At 55.0% G+C, this 16,996-nt stretch overlaps 2 protein-coding genes across 2 annotated transcripts in view; both read left to right on the forward strand.

Annotated features, from left to right (window-relative positions):
- The window catches only part of MRC2 (mannose receptor C type 2), a 63,454-nt gene that overhangs the window by 35,375 nt on the left and 11,083 nt on the right, over positions 1-16,996 (forward strand). Inside the window, exons 2-13 of the mRNA XM_052657229.1 lie at positions 1,969-2,370; positions 3,078-3,251; positions 3,457-3,621; positions 3,793-3,906; positions 4,374-4,520; positions 8,882-9,070; positions 9,187-9,341; positions 10,742-10,849; positions 13,286-13,401; positions 13,957-14,105; positions 14,925-15,142; positions 16,464-16,606. Coding sequence (XP_052513189.1) covers positions 1,969-2,370; positions 3,078-3,251; positions 3,457-3,621; positions 3,793-3,906; positions 4,374-4,520; positions 8,882-9,070; positions 9,187-9,341; positions 10,742-10,849; positions 13,286-13,401; positions 13,957-14,105; positions 14,925-15,142; positions 16,464-16,606 — 2,080 coding nt within the window. The remainder of the gene's footprint in view (positions 1-1,968; positions 2,371-3,077; positions 3,252-3,456; positions 3,622-3,792; positions 3,907-4,373; positions 4,521-8,881; positions 9,071-9,186; positions 9,342-10,741; positions 10,850-13,285; positions 13,402-13,956; positions 14,106-14,924; positions 15,143-16,463; positions 16,607-16,996) is intronic.
- On the forward strand, positions 5,284-5,877 carry LOC128064494 (D-aminoacyl-tRNA deacylase 1-like). The gene has a single exon (XM_052657230.1). It carries the CDS (start codon positions 5,284-5,286, stop codon positions 5,875-5,877), a length of 594 nt encoding a protein of 197 aa, XP_052513190.1.

Genomic DNA, 16,996 nt, shown 5'->3' on the forward strand with positions numbered 1-16,996 from the left:
GTTTTTATGGCATTTTTCATGCCATGAAAAAAATCACGTTACTGAACCACTGTTTCCTTTATGACTTTCAACACGCCAATATTATTATTATTTTTTAAAATATTTATTTGACTCCTCCAGGGCATAGTTGCAGCATATGGCATCTAGTTCCCTGACCAGAGATTGAACTGGGGCCCCTGCATTGCGAGCACAGAACACTACAATATCATTAAAAAAAATCTTTTTTTTTTGTTTAGAGCTTATTTATCTTTAAAAGAGCATGCTGTGTGGCCATGATGAATGGGTTACAGAGGGAAGATAAGGCCTGCATGTTGGAACAGAAAGGAATTGGGGTTTGGACTCAGAAGACGAGGGGCCAGATTTCAGTCTCAAAACTCTGGTCAAACTGTTACACTACTCATAGTCAAATATTTTGCCTATAGTGTGGAATCGTCAGGAACGTTTATGGTGCTCTTACTATGTCTGGGCCCTGTTCCAACACTTTACATGTATTATCTCATCTAACCTTTACAATAGTTCCATGAGGAGGAGGCTAAACAGTGCACCCAGCTCACACATTAAATGGCATAGCTGGCATCTGAACCCTGGCCGTCAGACTCATGCTTCTGAGGCATGAAAATTGTCCTGAGAAGCCAGGGGCTAGTGGATGCAGAAGTGCTTTGGAGCCTGGGATGTGCTGTGTGTATCTGTGGTGTTGTACTCAGTGCACAAAACGTGATGTCACAGAGACCTGGGCTTGCTTCCTGGCTGTGTGATACCATGACTGGGTCACTCTGTGGCTCAAACGCATGTCAGCTTCTTCCCTTCTCTCTCTTAAAACCTTAAAGATATAATAAAAGCTCTGAGATATAATTCACATATCATAAAACTCACACATTAAAATATGCATTTAATTGGGTTTTAGTATGTTCACAGAATTGTGCAACTATCATGACAATCTAATTTTTTTTTTCCATGATCGGGTTTATTTATTTATTTGTCTGCGCCAGGCCTTAGTTGAGCAAGAGGGATCTTCAGTCTTCGCTGTGGCATGCGAACTCTTAGTTGCAGCATGTGGGATCTAGTTCCCTCAACCAGGGATCAAACCTGGGCCCCCTACACTGGGAGCGCAGAGTCCTAGCCGCTGGACCACCAGGGAAGTCCCATGACAGTTTGATTTTAGAACATTTTCATTTCCCCTAAAGAGACCCTGTGCTTTTTCTTAGCCACTCCCCATTCCCATTACCCAACCTAGCCCCAGGGAACCACTGATCTACCTCCTATAAATTTGTCTTGATTTCTTCATCAGTGTTTGGCAGGGGGCAGGTTGGATTTCAGTGTCTTTCATAGAGTGTCTGCTTAGCGAGGTGATGGGTGAGAAGATGCAAGACTGGGGAAGAGCTAAGTGCTGTCCAGAATCTCAGGAGTAAGATGGTTATGGGATGTGAATGGTTGGGTTTGCTGGGGGTGGCATGGCGAGCGGTTTGGGAAGATTCTAAATGAGAGGAAAATGTGGAGCCAGTGAATGTGAGGAGCAGGGGGGAAGAGCGAGACAAAGCAATTTCAGGCTGGAGAACTCTGCTGGAAAAACAACGCCATGTAACAGAGGTTTTGATAAAGGCTGCAGTGTGGTGTCTGATGTAAACACCTTCCCTCTCCTCGTAAGATCTTCATAAAAGGAAACAGTCCCCAACTTGCCCTGTGGAATTTGGTTTGCTTTGGGGGAGACGAGACGGAAGGCTGAGTCCTCCTCCAGGTGCTGTGGGACCAGGGCAGAGGCTGGCCACGTGGGCTCTGCCTTGACTGGGCACAGGCAGCCAGCCGTGCCTCTTACCACCCCATGCAAAGGGCCAGTTGTGAGGATGGAGTGATTTATCATAGGAGAGAAGGCCCACAACCCACTGCCAGCATCAGTGTCTGCAGGCAGCCTGGCCATCAGCAGCAGCCAGGAGACCCCTGTGATGGCCTCGTGTCCTGCTTTCCTTCCAGAGCCCAATGTCTTCGTCATCTTCAGCCATGGACTGCAGGGCTGCCTGGAGGCCCAGGGTGGGCAAGTCCGAGTCTCTCCAGCCTGCAATGCCAGCCTTCCTGCCCAGCGCTGGAAGTGGGTCTCCCGAAACCGGCTGTTCAACCTGGGCACCATGCAGTGCCTGGGCACAGGCTGGCCAGGCACCAACACTACCGCCTCCCTGGGCATGTACGAGTGTGACCGCGAGGCCCTGAGTCTTCGCTGGAACTGTCGCACCCTGGGCGACCAGCTGTCCCTGCTCCTGGGGGGCCGTTCTGGCAATACATCCAAGGCTGGTACCCCTGAGCGCGGTGATCAGACGCGCAGCGGCCAGTGGCGCATCTATGGCAGCGACGAGGACCTGTGTGCGCGGCCCTACTATGGTGAGGCTACCCCTGGTGTCAGGGGCCTGGAGCCATGAGGGACAGACGTAGGGGAGACAAAACCTTGGCCTCCACAGGCCTCTGGCAGTCAGCTCTTTCATCGTCATGGGAAGCATTTGGGGATCATGGAGAAAATGAACTTAAGAGCATTTAATTTGCCTTAAAAAACTTACAAACCCTGATACACTCTTGTAAAGACCTTGGTCAGTTCAAAAGTGTATAACGTACAACTAAAAGAGAAATCCCTTCTCTCCCAGGCCCACTCTTCAAGGGAGACCCCAGGGTCACCGTCCACAGGTGTCTCCATCCCCCTTTTGCAGGGGTGAATGGGGACTGGAGTCACCCACTGAGAGGCCTTTCCTGGTGGGCAGCTCCATCCTGGGGGCCCTTCCCCGGGATACCTCCTAGAGTGCCAAGATGGAACTTGGCGTGTGAGGCAGCTGAATTTTGGACAGGTGTTAGGGGCCCTAGGGGACCCCCTTTCCCAGCCTGATGGGATGAGCGGCGGGACCTCTCCCAGGCTCCTGGGCTGACCCGAGGGCAGAGGCAGCCTTCCGGCCACTGTCTGACATCGCTGCCCCCTCCCTCTCTCTGCTGACCCTTGCTCACCCCAGCTCCTGGGGCTGTAGGAGATTTTCCCTGGGGGATGAGCGGGCTGGGCAACCTCTGGGGTCCAGATGCCAAAGGCCTGGCTCCCTCTCCTGCAGAGGTCTATACCATCCAGGGCAACTCCCACGGGAAGCCATGCACCATCCCCTTCAAGTATGACAACCAGTGGTTCCACGGCTGCACCAGCACCGGCCGCGAGGATGGGCACCTGTGGTGCGCCACCACCCAGGACTACGGCAAGGACGAGCGCTGGGGCTTCTGCCCCATCAAGGGTGAGGGCCAGCGGGCGGGGTGGCGGGAGGTCGGCCCTGGGGTGGGGAGTGTGGCAGGTGTGGGTGGCGGAACTTGCCAGACTCAAGTGAGAAGTGCCCCCACCCCCCACTTCCGTAGGGTCTCTGCATATTCCTTGAGGGACCTCCCCTTAGACCCCGCAGAGCGGGCCGGGGCGGGACCCACACCTGACTCTCGTGGTGGCAGGTAACGACTGCGAGACCTTCTGGGACAAGGACCAGCTGACCGACAGCTGCTATCAGTTCAACTTCCAGTCCACGCTGTCCTGGAGGGAGGCCTGGGCCAGCTGCGAGCAGCAGGGCGCGGACCTGCTGAGCATCACGGAGATCCACGAGCAGACCTACATCAATGGTGAGGCGGGGGCAGTGGGCAGCGGGCAGGACCCCAAGACCTGTCCCCACCTTTGAAGGGGGCCCTGAGCCCTTTCTGCTGCTGCTGGAGGGCAGGATGCAGTTGATGTGGCAGCGAGTGGAGGACTGGGGTTGGGATGACCCCCCCTCACTGTCGCCCTCTTGTGCTCAGGGCTCCTCACTGGCTACAGCTCCACACTGTGGATTGGCCTTAACGACCTGGACACCAGTGGAGGCTGGCAGTGGTCAGACAACTCGCCTCTGAAGTACCTCAACTGGGAGAGTGGTGAGGCGCCGGGTTTGGGGTACAGGGCGGCCTGGGGATCTCACGGGCACTTGTTCTCCTAGGGACTCCTTCCCTGGTACCCTACTCTAGACCAGCAGATTTCCACCCACTCCCGATTGGGTGCCAATGGTCCGTGCAGCGCATTGTCTGAGTTAGGAATGATGCCCTTTCCTGGCGGCACTGGGCCTGGAAGGTGGACTGGATTTCATCCCCATGCACCCCTTCAGCTATGGGCACCGGGGCCCTCAGCAGGCCAGCAGCTTGGCCAGGGAAGGTGGGCATGGTTGGCCCAGACAGAGGGTCGAGGACCATGTGAGCCCCGGGGAGGAGGCAGGAGAGCCGAAGTGCAGCGCTGGGCATCTGAGCGGGCTCAGGCTTCTGGGGAAGCATGAGGCTCGGGGGAGGGCTCCCGGGCCAGGGGGTGAGTTCCTCTTCCCTGGGGCGCTGGCGCCCTGCGCTCCCCACAGATCAGCCGGACAACCCGAGCGAGGAGAACTGTGGGGTGATCCGCACGGAGTCGTCAGGCGGCTGGCAGAACCGCGACTGCAGCATCGCGCTGCCCTATGTCTGCAAGAAGAAGCCCAACGCCACGGCCGCCGAGCCCCCGCCTCCCGGTGAGTGGGGTGGACGTGGGTGGTAGGGGGCTCCTCAGGCCGCAGCCACTGTGGACCACCCTCACAGCACAGAGGGCTCTGATCCTCCCTCTTCTTAAACGGTTCTGCTGAAATCTGAACAAGTTGAAATGTACTATTCATTCATTCTGGGACATTTGCTGGGAACTGTGTTAAATGCTTCATGACCCATCCTGTCCTCCTGGTGGTCACAGTCTGCTGCAGGTGATGGACATGTCAACACACAAACGGAATATCTGGAGTTGTTATAAAAAATAGAATATATATTAGAGGGCTTCGAGAGGAAATTGATCAAGCTCCTGAGAGCTAAGGAGGGTTTCCAGGAAGTGACACTGGACTTGAGCCTTTCAGGTGAAGTATAAGTTTGAAAACCCAAAAAGAGGTGTGGGGGAAGGGCATGACTGGCAGAGGGAAGGGCAGGTGCAAAGGCACAGAGGCCTACAAGGTCACAGCAGCTCTAAGGTCGGTGAGGATTGCACCCTGAGGGTTAGAGTACAGGTGGACACTACTTAAAAGTGTGGTCCCGGGATGTCCCTGGTAGTCCAGTGGTTAAGAATCCACCTCCCAATTCAGGGGATGTGGGTTCGATCCCTGGTATGGAAACTAAGATCCCATATGCTGCAGAGCAGCTCGTGTGTTACATGCACAACTAGACAGAGGCCAGAATGCTGCAACTGAGACCCAACACAGCCATAAATAAATAAATATTAAAAAAAAAAGTGTGGTCCCTGTCCCAGCTGCCACCATGAAGGCCGTGGTGCCGCATGTCACCCAGGCCAGCATCACAGTTGGAGGAGAGCAGATAGGCGCCATCAGATGGGTCATCGGCATGTTGCTGGGTATTTCCCTGGAAGATGCACAGAAGAAACTGGAGCACGTGGGCTGGAAGATCTTAAACCTGCATGTGTTTAAGGATGAAAGTGGGAAGCACTGGTCGAAGAGCGTGATGGACAAGCAGTACGATGTGCTGTGCCAGTCCTTCCTGCAGCGCGTCCTCAAGGGCAACGAGCCCGACTTCCACCTGCCCATGCCCGCAGGGCAGGCTGAGGCCTTTTACAAGGGCTTTCTGGAGCCGCTGTGCAAGGTGGCGAGGCCAGAGCTCATCAAAAATGGCAAGTTCAGTGCCTACCTGCAAGTCCACATTCAGAATGACGGGCCTGTGGCCGTAGAACCGGAATCTCCGGCCCCTGGTGCTGTTGCCTCTGACTCAGAACACCTGTCGAAGCTTGAAAAGCAACAACAGAAGACAGAAAAAGCCAGAGCCAAAAGGCCTTCCGAATCAAGCAAGAAGAGAAGTGCTCCCCACAAGGAAGACCACAAAGCCAGCAGCGGGGCCTAGGGGGACGTGTCCTCCGAGCAAGAGCCTGTAGGTGGGCCGGGTACAGTGCATTATTATTGAGCAGAACTGGATCCTGAAAAATTCATGAAAGATGCTAGACACCCACACTACTTTAAGAATTTGGAACCAAATCCTGAAAAGCAAGATGGAAATAAAAAACTGGGAACCTACCTACAAAAACAAAAAACCACCAAAGGAGTGCTTCCGTTTTCTGCTGCTGCTGTGGTTTAACAGAGGAGATGGGTGCTGCCAGCGTGGACAAGGCGCCCCACCCACAGGGCAGCAAGGGACGCACCCAAGGGTCCCCTCAGGGAGCCGTGTTGGTTCCCCTGATTCTCTGCTTGCTTTTGGAACAGGCTGGCCCAACATCACTTGTCATCGAATCCTCCTTTCACAGTATGGTGTATTTCTAAGTGTCTGTGATGAGTCTCAAATGCATTCACACTGTCCATGTTTTTCGAGAACAGTCATCCATAATAATACATTATGTGAGAACTTAAAAAAAAAGTGTGATCCCTGGACCACCAGCACTTTCCCAAGTGATGTTATAATAAGTGCTTATTAGAAATGCAGACTCTCAGGTGCCTCCCCCCTCCTCCCCCCAATTAATTGAACTAGAACCTGCATTTCACAAGATCTTAGTGACTGGTGTGGAGTTTGAGAAGTACTGGCTTAGAGGGCACGGGGACCTGAACAGTTCAGAAAGGCAGGTTGCAGCCAGTCCCTAAAGGATTTTGGCTTCCGGGTGAAATTCAGGTGGGGCCAGGTAGGCTGTGGGAGCCTTTGCAGGCTTTTAAGGCAGGGAGTGTCTTGCTCACATTTGTGACTCACCGAGGTTGCTCTAGGGGCAGGGCGCAGCGCTGGGGTGTGGCCTTCGTCCAGCAGCTTAGTCTCAGAGGTGCCGATTGAGGGTGGGTAAACTCATATCCCCTGCAGGGTTGCTGAAAGGCTGGAGACCTGGCCAGCATCTCCATGGGTTGGAGGGGGCTCCTGCAGGAGTCCAGTCCCCATGGGGTGAAGCGGGGATTTATATAAAGCAAATACAGCAAGACAAAACAAAAATTCACAAAACACAGAAAATGAAGAACTTACAGAGCCGACTTTTGCTTCTGACCATTAAAGTGTTGCCAAAGGTTGATTCAGGGCCATTGGCCACTGTTCTCTCCCCTTATCCCCTAGGGGATCAGGAGCAAAGGTTTAAAACGTAAGTGCCCACATCAAGGGCACCTCACCTCCCCCCGGGGGTAGACACAGGGGAACCTGGGGCAGGCGAAGAAAGGAGGGTCACAGGGCTGGTGTGGGCGGGCCTTGCCCACATGGTCCCCTTCAGGCCTGGCCCCTCACTGAGTCCTCTGTACCCTGGATCTGCCCAGCATGGCTGCTGTGGGGAGCCCTCCCCTGGGGCCTCACGGACCTGCAAATCTGTCTCTAGCCTTGGATTTCCGCTTTCATCCTGGCCCACATCTCTCTGCATGAGGCATATTTTCTTTTTTCCTTTTGGCTGCACTGCATGGCATGTGGGATCTTAGTTTTCCAGTCTGGGATAGAATCCGCGCCCCCTGCACTGGAGGCACAGGATCTTAACCACTGGACCGTCAGGGAAGTCCCAGGGTGTTCTTTTCTAAGCAGTTTCTTGGGTGGGTCCTGCCTTCCAGCACTCATCACTCGAAGCATGTCATTTCAGAGGCAGGCGCCATCGGGCCCTGAAGCATCCACGTTTCCTGAGCTTCCTCCCTCCCACTAAACTCTCCTGTCCAGGTGGCAGCCTCAGGTCTTAGCTCAGCTGCTGACAAGAGATGATTGACAGGTCTTGAGCCACTGAGGGAGCCTGCTTAGGCTCTCAGCCCTCCCCACTTTGCCAGGTCTGCCAGAGACAGTATGGCCGGTCCTTGGAGCATCTCCCAGGGTGGAGTGTATCCCAGTGGGACGATGCTTCAAGTGGGTACATGCCTTCTTGCCCAGCCAGGCAGAATCTTGCCCAAGCCCGATGTTGTAGGTGGTTTGATGAAGTCCTGTTTTCTCTTGCCAAGGCCCAAGTGAGAGCTTGTTTGCATCAGGTGCCCTGGGACCCCAATCCCTAGAGGGTGAACTTGAAATGCACAGAGATGGGGGTGAGGAGGGGCCTAAGACCAGTCGGGTTCTCAGCCCTAGGGTTCAGGGAGAGGAAAGGGGGTAGGGGAGGGAATGAGAGGAAAAATTTCAAGCAGCACATGCCTGCCGGGCAGCAGTGACTTCATGAGCTGCTTAGGAGGGGGGTGCGTTTCCTCACCTGCTTCACTCTGCACTGATGGGGCCCTGCTCCATAGGTGTTCTTTTCTTTCTTTTTTTTGTAATATTTATTTATTTGGCTGCACCGGATCTTAGTTGTGACAGGTGGGACCTTCGATCTTTGTTGTGGCATGTGGGGTTTTGTTTTTGTTTTTTTTTTAGTTGCAGCAAGCAGGATCTTTAGTTGTGGCATGCAAACTCTTAGTTGCGGCATGTGGGATCTAGTTCCCTGACCAGGGAATGAACCCAGCCCCCCTGCACTGGGAGCACGGCGTCTCAGCCACCAGACCACCAGGGAAGTCCCCATAGATGTCCTTTGAGACAGTGTCGGCGGTGTCATTTATTAAGTGAGGTGGACATGAACTAAGCTGGAAGCTTACAGCAGGAAGCCCTATTTTACAGAGGAGGAAACTGAGGTTCCCAGGGCAGTTCTGTCCTGAGTCCCCATCCATCTTTCCCTCTGAGAACCCCAGCTGGAGGGGCCATCCTATCTTGAGTGGAATCTGCCACCACCTCCCAGGGCTCCAGCTGCCCTGAGGGTTTTGTCTTTTCAACATCACACTGTCTTCAGTATTCAGACCTGTCTTGGTGGGAAGGGTGGATGTAAGACATGTTTGGGGAGGAGGTGAACTTCAAGGCCCTGTCTGCGTTGTCACAGACACCACCATTGCGTGGCGGGTCCGAGCCCATGCTCGGCGTCCCGGACCCTGAACAGTGGCCTCTCTGGTCTCCGCAGATGTGTGGGCCAACGTGAAGGTGGAGTGTGAGCCCAGCTGGCAGCCCTTCCAGGGCCACTGCTACCGCCTGCAGGCCGAGAAGCGCAGTTGGCAGGAGTCCAAGAAGATGTGTCTGCGGGGCGGGGGCGACTTGCTCAGCATACACAGCATGGCGGAGCTGGAGTTCATCACCAAGCAGATCAAGCAGGGTGAGGGGCTGCCTCCCCCACGCCCGTCCCCGGGGCTCAGGCACTGTCCTCGCCTCCCCTGCCGGTGGAGAAGGCTGACCTCCTGACGTTCTCTCTCCCCTGCCGCACCCCGCCAGAGGTGGAGGAGCTGTGGATTGGTCTCAACGACCTGAAACTGCAGATGAATTTTGAGTGGTCCGACGGGAGCCTCGTGAGCTTCACCCACTGGCACCCCTTTGAGCCCAACAACTTCCGAGACAGCCTGGAGGACTGTGTCACCATCTGGGGGCCGGTAAGAACCCTCTCTCCTCACAGGGCCCCCAGACCCCGCCTCCCGGTGCCACCGCAGCTGAGGGATGTCCCGTTATTGGTTCCTGCTTGTCACCCCACCCCCTTGCCTCTCGGAAGTCCCCCCTCCCCATCTTGTCTCCTTCCCCTCCGCGTGGAGACATTGCCAGGGTTTGACTGTCCTCTCCACCTCCAACTAGCTGGGTCTTCTTGGGCAGGTTACTTAATGTGTCTGTGCCTCGGTTTCCTTAGCTGAGTTTTGTTAGCCTCAGTTTTCCCAGCTCTCAGTGGAATTCTAAAGGTGCCAAGCTTAGAGGGTCTTCATGAGGATTAGAGTTCAACGAAACCTTTGGACGTTTGTCGCCTGGCGGTGATCTTGGTCTCCTGCGGGCTGCACTTCCCCACCAGCAGGTGGCGTCAGAACCCACATTATGCGGACAAGCTCCCCAGGCAGGGCTGCTCCCTGCCCGCCCTACCCTAGCGCAGGGTCCTGTCCTCTCAAGAAATGGTGGCGTTGTGACTGTTTGCCATGGTTGTGGTTCAGACAGTGTGGGCGGATGAAGGAACTGATACAGGGTTTCAAACAGTTAAGTCTGTTCCTTAAAAGACAAAACTGTAGGACAGACTACCTACCTCAGAGACAGAGAGGACATTCTGCCTTGAGATACAGCCAACAGTGCCAGGGACTCTAGAGGCATCTGGCTTAGAGGATGCTGTTTTAAAATTTATGAACAATTAGGAAATGGCTACCTACTCCAGTATCCTTGCCTGAGAAATCCCATGGACAGAGGAGCCTGGCGGGCTATAGTCCATGTGGTCGCAAAAAGTTGGATACAATTGAGAACGCGTGCTTTTATTGAGCATCTGCTAAATACTGCGCATTTTCCTGGGGGCTGAGACACACAAACACCTCTGCCCTCCGGATGGCAGACAAAAACTGCTGGCTGGCTGCACTGAACACAGAAGCACTAAGGCTGTTAGGAGGGGCTGAACTAAGTTCCTCTTCGGCTCCACCAACAAGGGAAGGGTCTGGGCACACAGTCTCTGCTTGCCCTGGATCTGCAAGTACTGACTGGACACCTTGCCAAACTGGGAATCTCATCTGTCTTGCTAATGGTCTTAGCCAGCTTGTCCTTGGTGTTTATGAAGTGATCTAATTTAAAAGAGCATGTTTTCCATTTTGACAGTGCTTGTCAAAGTTTGGAGGCACCTGCGCAGCTACTCTGTGCTCGCATCAGCCTAGTGAGGCTTATAGCACTAATCCTGCACGCCCCACATTTGCCACCATGGAGCACAGAGAGGTCAAGCTTCTTGCTCGGAGTCACACAGCAAGTCAGAGGCAGGGCCAGGTTTGGGAGGTTTGGGGGAGATAGACTGACACTGCCCCTCACCCTGTGTCCCTAGGAAGGCCGCTGGAACGACAGTCCCTGTAACCAGTCCCTGCCGTCCATTTGCAAGAAGGCGGGCCAGCTGAGCCAGGGGGCCGCCGAGGAGGACCATGGCTGCCGGAAGGTGAGGGCGCTTCTGGAGCTGCCCCAGATGGGGCCAGCTGGAAGGGCTTCCGGGGGCAGGAGGGCAGGAGGAATCTGCAGCCTCCTGTGGCACCCTCCCTTTTTCCCGCCCTCCAAACTGCTCCATCCAGAAGGAGTGATACAGGATGAGGTGGGGTGGGGGTAGAAAGCTGTTGGGAGGAAGCAGAGCTCCCCACCCCAGCCCTGAGCCCCTTCTCCATGGAAAGCTGCAGAGAACTCAGAGGTAGGGGTAGGCGGGCCCCCCACTCCCACCCCCAAGTCTGGTCCAGTCATCATCTGTGTGGAGGCTGCTGGGGACCACCTAGGTCTCTGTGTACCCTCCCTCCACCCAACCCCCCGCTTTCCCACCCATCTCTGCTGGCACGCACACCATCCACAGATGCAGTGTGCTTGTCTTTCTCCTGGGGGCGGGGGTGGGGGGAACCAGGCCAGCCCTAAGGAGAGCAGGGATTAGACTGAATGGGGGGAATGAATGAGTCGGGGAGAGAGGGTGTGAGTGAGGGTGAGGGCACGTGATTGGCCCGTTTCCCTCCTTCAGCCCCGCGCCTACCCCGCTCCCTGCCCGGACAGGCAGGGATGTGAGCAGTGTGGCCCATGTGGGCAGGCTGCTCATAAAGGCCACTTTGTGGTGTCTGAGCCCCTGGCAGCTCCCTCCTCTGAAGCCATGTTCCTCCTGCTAGCCCCTCACTGCCAATCTGGTTCCTCACTCTATTTTCCTTTGGATCAAGCCCCCTTATCACACCCGCCCACTGCACCCCAAACTCTCCCCTAGGGGGAGAGCATGAAATGCCTGCAGGCATGAGCTCCAGTGGGGAGGAAGGGAGAGCTCACGGGGCCGGGCTGAAGAGCGTGGGGGCCAGCATGGTCAGCGGCTAGCCGGGGCTCTGACCAGGCTGGGGGCGGCAGAGGGGCTACTGCTAACTGTCCCGTGCCAGGGCCAGCCTGGAATGGGTGGAGGGTTGTTGGGCCGCCATGGTTAACACCCCAGGAGAGCCAGGGGTCTTAGCACAGTCCTGCTGGAATATGGGGATCTGTGCCTCTCTCCCCATACACACATATACATACACATGTAAACACACCCATATGAAAATGAAGAGAGAGTGTTAGTCGCTCAGTCGTGTCCAACACTTTATGACCCATGGACTGTAGCCCATCAGGCTCCTCAGTCCGTGGAATTCTCCAGGCAAGAGTACTGGAGTGGGTTGCCATTCCCTTCTCCAGGGGATCTTCCCAATCTAGGAATTGATTCCAGGTCTCCTGCATTGCAGGCAGATTCTTTATTGTCTGAGCCACCAGGGAAGCCCCCCAAACACACACATATATAGACACACATAAACACACATACACAACACACACACATACACACGGACTTCCCTGATGGCCTGGTGGTAAAGAATCCACCTGCCAGTCCAAGAGATGTGGGCTCGATCCCTGGGTTGGGAAGATCCCCTGGACTAGGAAATGGCAACCTACTCCAGTATTCTTGCCTGGAGAATCCCATGGAGAGAGGAGCCTGGCAGGCTACAGTCCACAGGGTCGCAAAGAGTTGGGCATGACTCAGAGAGTAAACGTCAATGACACATTCACAAATAAACGCACATACTCATATACACATACATGCACATATGCATAAATATGACTAAACACATACACCTACACACACATAAACACACATACACACACACCAGCTTGTTCTGAACGGGCTCCTGCCCAGGGGGCTGCCCCCTCCCTCTTCCTCGCCTCTCCCCCGGGCTCCAGCCCCCACCCCGCAGGGGCAGAGAGGCCCTCAGGGCGACCCAAGGGGCCATGGGTTGGTGGGGTAAAGCCTCCCCGGTCTCCTGGGGTGGGTGCAGGGGGCGGGTTGCCAGCCAGCTGTGAAGGAAGGGCGGTCTACTGCAACTTTGCTGCCCTTCACTGAGGGTTTGTTCTCCGCCCTCAACCGCCCTCAGGCGGGTGCCGCCTCCATTCCAGTACTCCAGCTTCTCCAGGCCCCTGAGGATCAACCAGCCCCCTCCACTTGCTGGCCGCTCTCCCAGCTTTTCAGCTCTCATTTCCCAGCCAGCTGGCATTTTTCCCAATACGTCTCTTGGTTCAAATACCCGAGAGAGGCGTCCAGTGGGCCACTCATCTTTCTTGGCCAGGCCACAGGCCGGGTGACTGGCTGCCTCCCTTGGGCTGTGCTTCTACTCTGAACCTGGCAGCTGTGGGTGGTGGTAGGCGGGGCAGTGTGGCGTGGCACGGTGCAGCCACAGCACAGGAATAGCCGGCTCTGGTGTCACACCAGCCCCCTCAGTCCTGTGCTCAAGCCTGCAGAAAGTTCAGCAGTGCCGCTGTTGGCATTCCCACCCCAGGATTTAGGGGTGAGAGAGAAGCCCTCCCCCAGACACCCCCTTTTCTGCCCACTCTCTTGAGCCAGGGTTGGACGTGGCACAGCCCCTCCTGCTACTGGCTGGGAGAGGACCAGGTGACCTACAGTGAGGCCCGGCGCCTGTGCACCGACCACGGCTCTCAGCTGGTCACCATCACCAACAGGTATGAGAGGGGGACCAGCCCACCCCTATGTCCTGGTCGAATGTGGTCCCTCCACCGGAAGGGCCAGCATCCTGCCATCAAGTGCAGAGGGACTTGATCATTGAGTCCCTTTGAGCTTCAGCTGTCTCCAGGGCCTGTTTCTAATATTATCATAAGAATGACTCTTGTTTATTAAGCGACTCTAGCATGGGGCAGTTCCTGGGAGGGGGCAGGAACAGGCCTCTCTGTGGACTGGATGCCCCAAAGAGGCCTTGAAAAGTCAAAGTTAGTCGCACAGTCTTGTCCGACTCTTTGCCATCCCATGGACTGTAGCCCACCAGGCTCCTCTGTGCTTGGAATTCTCCAGGCAAGAGTTGGCTTGTGTCTGATTTTTCTCTCAGCAAGATGTGGAGATGCAGACAGCAGCAGGGGTCAGCTGTGTCAGCTGCAGCTTCCCCAGGGGTCCCCACTTCCCTGAGCAAGTTTCTGATCGGGTGCACCCAGGCTCCCTGAGGCCTGGGGCCCTGGGAGCGGTGGGGGTTGAGTTGCCTGCCTTGACCAGCCTCTCTCCCGCAGGTTCGAGCAGGCCTTTATCAGCAGTCTCATCTACAACTGGGATGGCGAATACTTCTGGACGGCCCTGCAGGACCTCAACTTCACCGGCTCCTTCCGCTGGCTCAGTGGGGACGAGGTCATGTACACCCACTGGAACCGGGACCAACCTGGTGAGCCCCTCTCTCAGCCTCCTTCTTGGCGGTGCTTTGATGAAGCCGGGAGGGCCGTGGTGGACCACCCCTGCCACGACCGAGACCCAGGGCTTCATAGGAGACAGCGTTCATAGAGTGTGGTGATATGGTTAGAAGGATGGCCTCCAGAGCTGAGATGCCTGGCTCAGGTCCTGACTTTGCAGTTTATTAGCTGTCCATCTTTGAGCCTCAGTTTCCTCATCTGTCCAATGGGGATAATGGTACTTCCCTCACAGGGCTGACATGCGGCTTGAATGGGTTAATATACGTAAAGCCCTTGGAATAGTGGGCATAGAACAAGTGCTTGCTATTATGCCATTTCACATTTATTACCTTAAAAAAAAATTTTTTTTATAAATCTTTTATGTTTTTCATTAATTTTTTTGGCTGTGCTGGGTCTTCATCGCAGGCTCAGTGGTTGCAGTACACAGGCTTCTCTAGTTGCCCGACGGCACATGGAATCTTAGTTCCCCAACCCAGGGACCGAACCCATATCCCTTGGAAGGTAGATTCTTAACCGCGAGTCCACTGTTATCTTTTTTAAGCCCTTTTAAAGATGGAGTAAATGATGAAACAGGCTCAGAGAGGTTAAGCAACTTGCCTAAGATCTCACAGGAGCCAACACAGAGTGAAGCTTCTGCCTCCATTTCCTTCCTGCTCTCCAGCCCTGCCACCCCCAACCCCACAGCTATGTCCCTGCAGAGATGGCCAAGCTGGCCCCTGGTGCAGGGGCCATGGAGGTGCCCCTCGGGGATGTGAGGGAGGGCTCAGTGTGTGGGTCCCCCCTCCCTCCTCCAGGGTACAGCCGTGGGGGCTGCGTGGCCCTGGCCACGGGCAGCGCCATGGGGCTGTGGGAGGTGAAGAACTGCACGTCGTTCCGGGCTCGCTACATCTGCCGCCAGAGCCTGGGCACGCCCGTGACGCCTGAGCTGCCCGGGCCAGACCCCACACCCAGCCTCACCGGCGCCTGTCCGCAGGGCTGGGGCTCAGATCCCAAACTCCGGCACTGCTATAAGGTAGGCAGCCCGTGGGCCTCGGGGTGTGGGGAGAGAAACGAGAGCAAAGACACAGCATCCCTGGCGGGGTGGGTGGTCCCAGTGGGACGCAGCCATGATCCAAGCAGGTGGGCCCTGGAGAAACTTCTCCCCTTAGGTCCTTTCTGTTGAAACTCTTGTCAGTGTCCTCTGAGGCCTGGTGCACAGCAGGTGCTCAGTAAACAACTGAGGAATTGAAAAACCCACAGACCATCAGTTTTAGAGATGCTCAGATGTTGGGGCCAGGCTGGCAGCTCTTTAGATTGCCCTGGGAGCCTGATTTATATGTGACCCCTTATATGTGGGATCTACAGTGTGACAGAGATGAAGAGATCTATAACACAGAAACCAAATCACAGATGTAGAGAAGAGACTGGTGGTTGCCAAGGGAAGGGGGTTGGCGGAGAAATGCAGTAGGAGGTTTGGGTTAGCAGATAGAAGCTTTTATATATATAATAGGTAAAGAACAACATCCTGCTATATAGCAGAGAGAACTATATTCAATATTCTATGATAAATTATAATGGAAAAGAATATTAAAAAAGAATCTATATATATTTGCGGGCTTCCCAGGTAATACTAGTGGTAAAGAACCTGCCTGCCACTGCAGGAAACATAATGAGACTCGAGTTCAATCCCTGGGTCAGGAAGATCCGCTGGAGGAGGGCATGGCAACCCACTCCAGTATTCTTGCCTGGAGAATCCCATGGACAGAGGAGCTTGGTGGGCTACAGTCCATAGGGTTGCAAAGAATAGGACATGACTGAAGCAACTTAGCATGCACACATATATATTTATAACTGAGTCATATTGCTGTACGGCAGTAATTAACACAACATTGTAAATCAATGTTTTAAACCGAAGTACAGGAGTACTTCAGTTTAAAAAAATTTAAAAATCTTCCAGGCTGTCACTATAGAGATGGGAATTCAGTGGGCTGTGGTGGGGCCTGGTAATCTGTGTTTTTAAACCTGGCTGGGTTTGGGAGCCACTGAGGTAGTCCAGGGTCTTTTATTATAGAAAGATGCTGAAGTCCAGGGAGCAGAGGGACTTGCCCACAGCAAACTGTGGCTCTGCTGGGATAAGGGCCCTGACTGCCCCACTGGTCATTGGGACCATCTCTGGGAGATGCCTGTGCCAGTTTTCCTCCCCCAGGGCTCCCTCTCTGATGAGCAGGGCTGTCTTAACTAGCCTCGACACCCTGTCCAGTAAAGCCGCAGCCCCCTCTCCACACAAGTCATGGGAGGGCAGGTGTCCCGTGGGGAGGTGGGCCAGAGGGACAGCTTGGACTCTGCCCCTGCAGGTGTTCAGCTCGGAGCGGCTGCAGGACAAGAAGACCTGGGTCCAGGCCCAAGGGGCCTGCCAGGAGCTGGGGGCCCAGCTGCTGAGCCTGGCCAGCTATGAAGAGGAGCACTTTGTGGCCAATATGCTCAACAAGATCTTCGGGTACTGAGCTTAAGGCGCTGGCCCACATGCATGTTTGTGGGGCTCTTGGTTTTGCTGGACACGGGGCAGTGGGCAGGGTGAAGGTGACCCCAGAGAGGTCTGTCCAGGGCTTGGAATGACCTGTGTGTCCGCTGCTAGTGCCAGGCCTGTCCTGTCCCCACTTAAGTAACCCCGGTCTCGCTGGAGCCGGAGCCCCTGTGTTGCTCATATGAGCCAACAGCACCCTCTTGGACTCTCAGATTACACAAACCTAACCCTAACCCTTAGGGGCTTCCCTGGTGGCTCAGCAGTAAAGAATCCACCTGCAGTGCAGCAGACACAGTAGACGCAGGTTCAATCCCTGGATCAGGAAGATTCCGCTGGAGAAGAGAATGGCAACTCACTCCAGTA

Source organism: Budorcas taxicolor, chromosome 19, assembly GCF_023091745.1.
Source record: "Budorcas taxicolor isolate Tak-1 chromosome 19, Takin1.1, whole genome shotgun sequence".
Lineage (NCBI taxonomy): Eukaryota > Metazoa > Chordata > Mammalia > Artiodactyla > Bovidae > Budorcas > Budorcas taxicolor.

Coding starts and splice junctions, on each gene's coding strand:
- LOC128064494 (XM_052657230.1), top strand. CDS start 5,284: ATGAAGGCCGTGGTGCCGCATGTCACCCAGGCCAGCATCACAGTTGGA.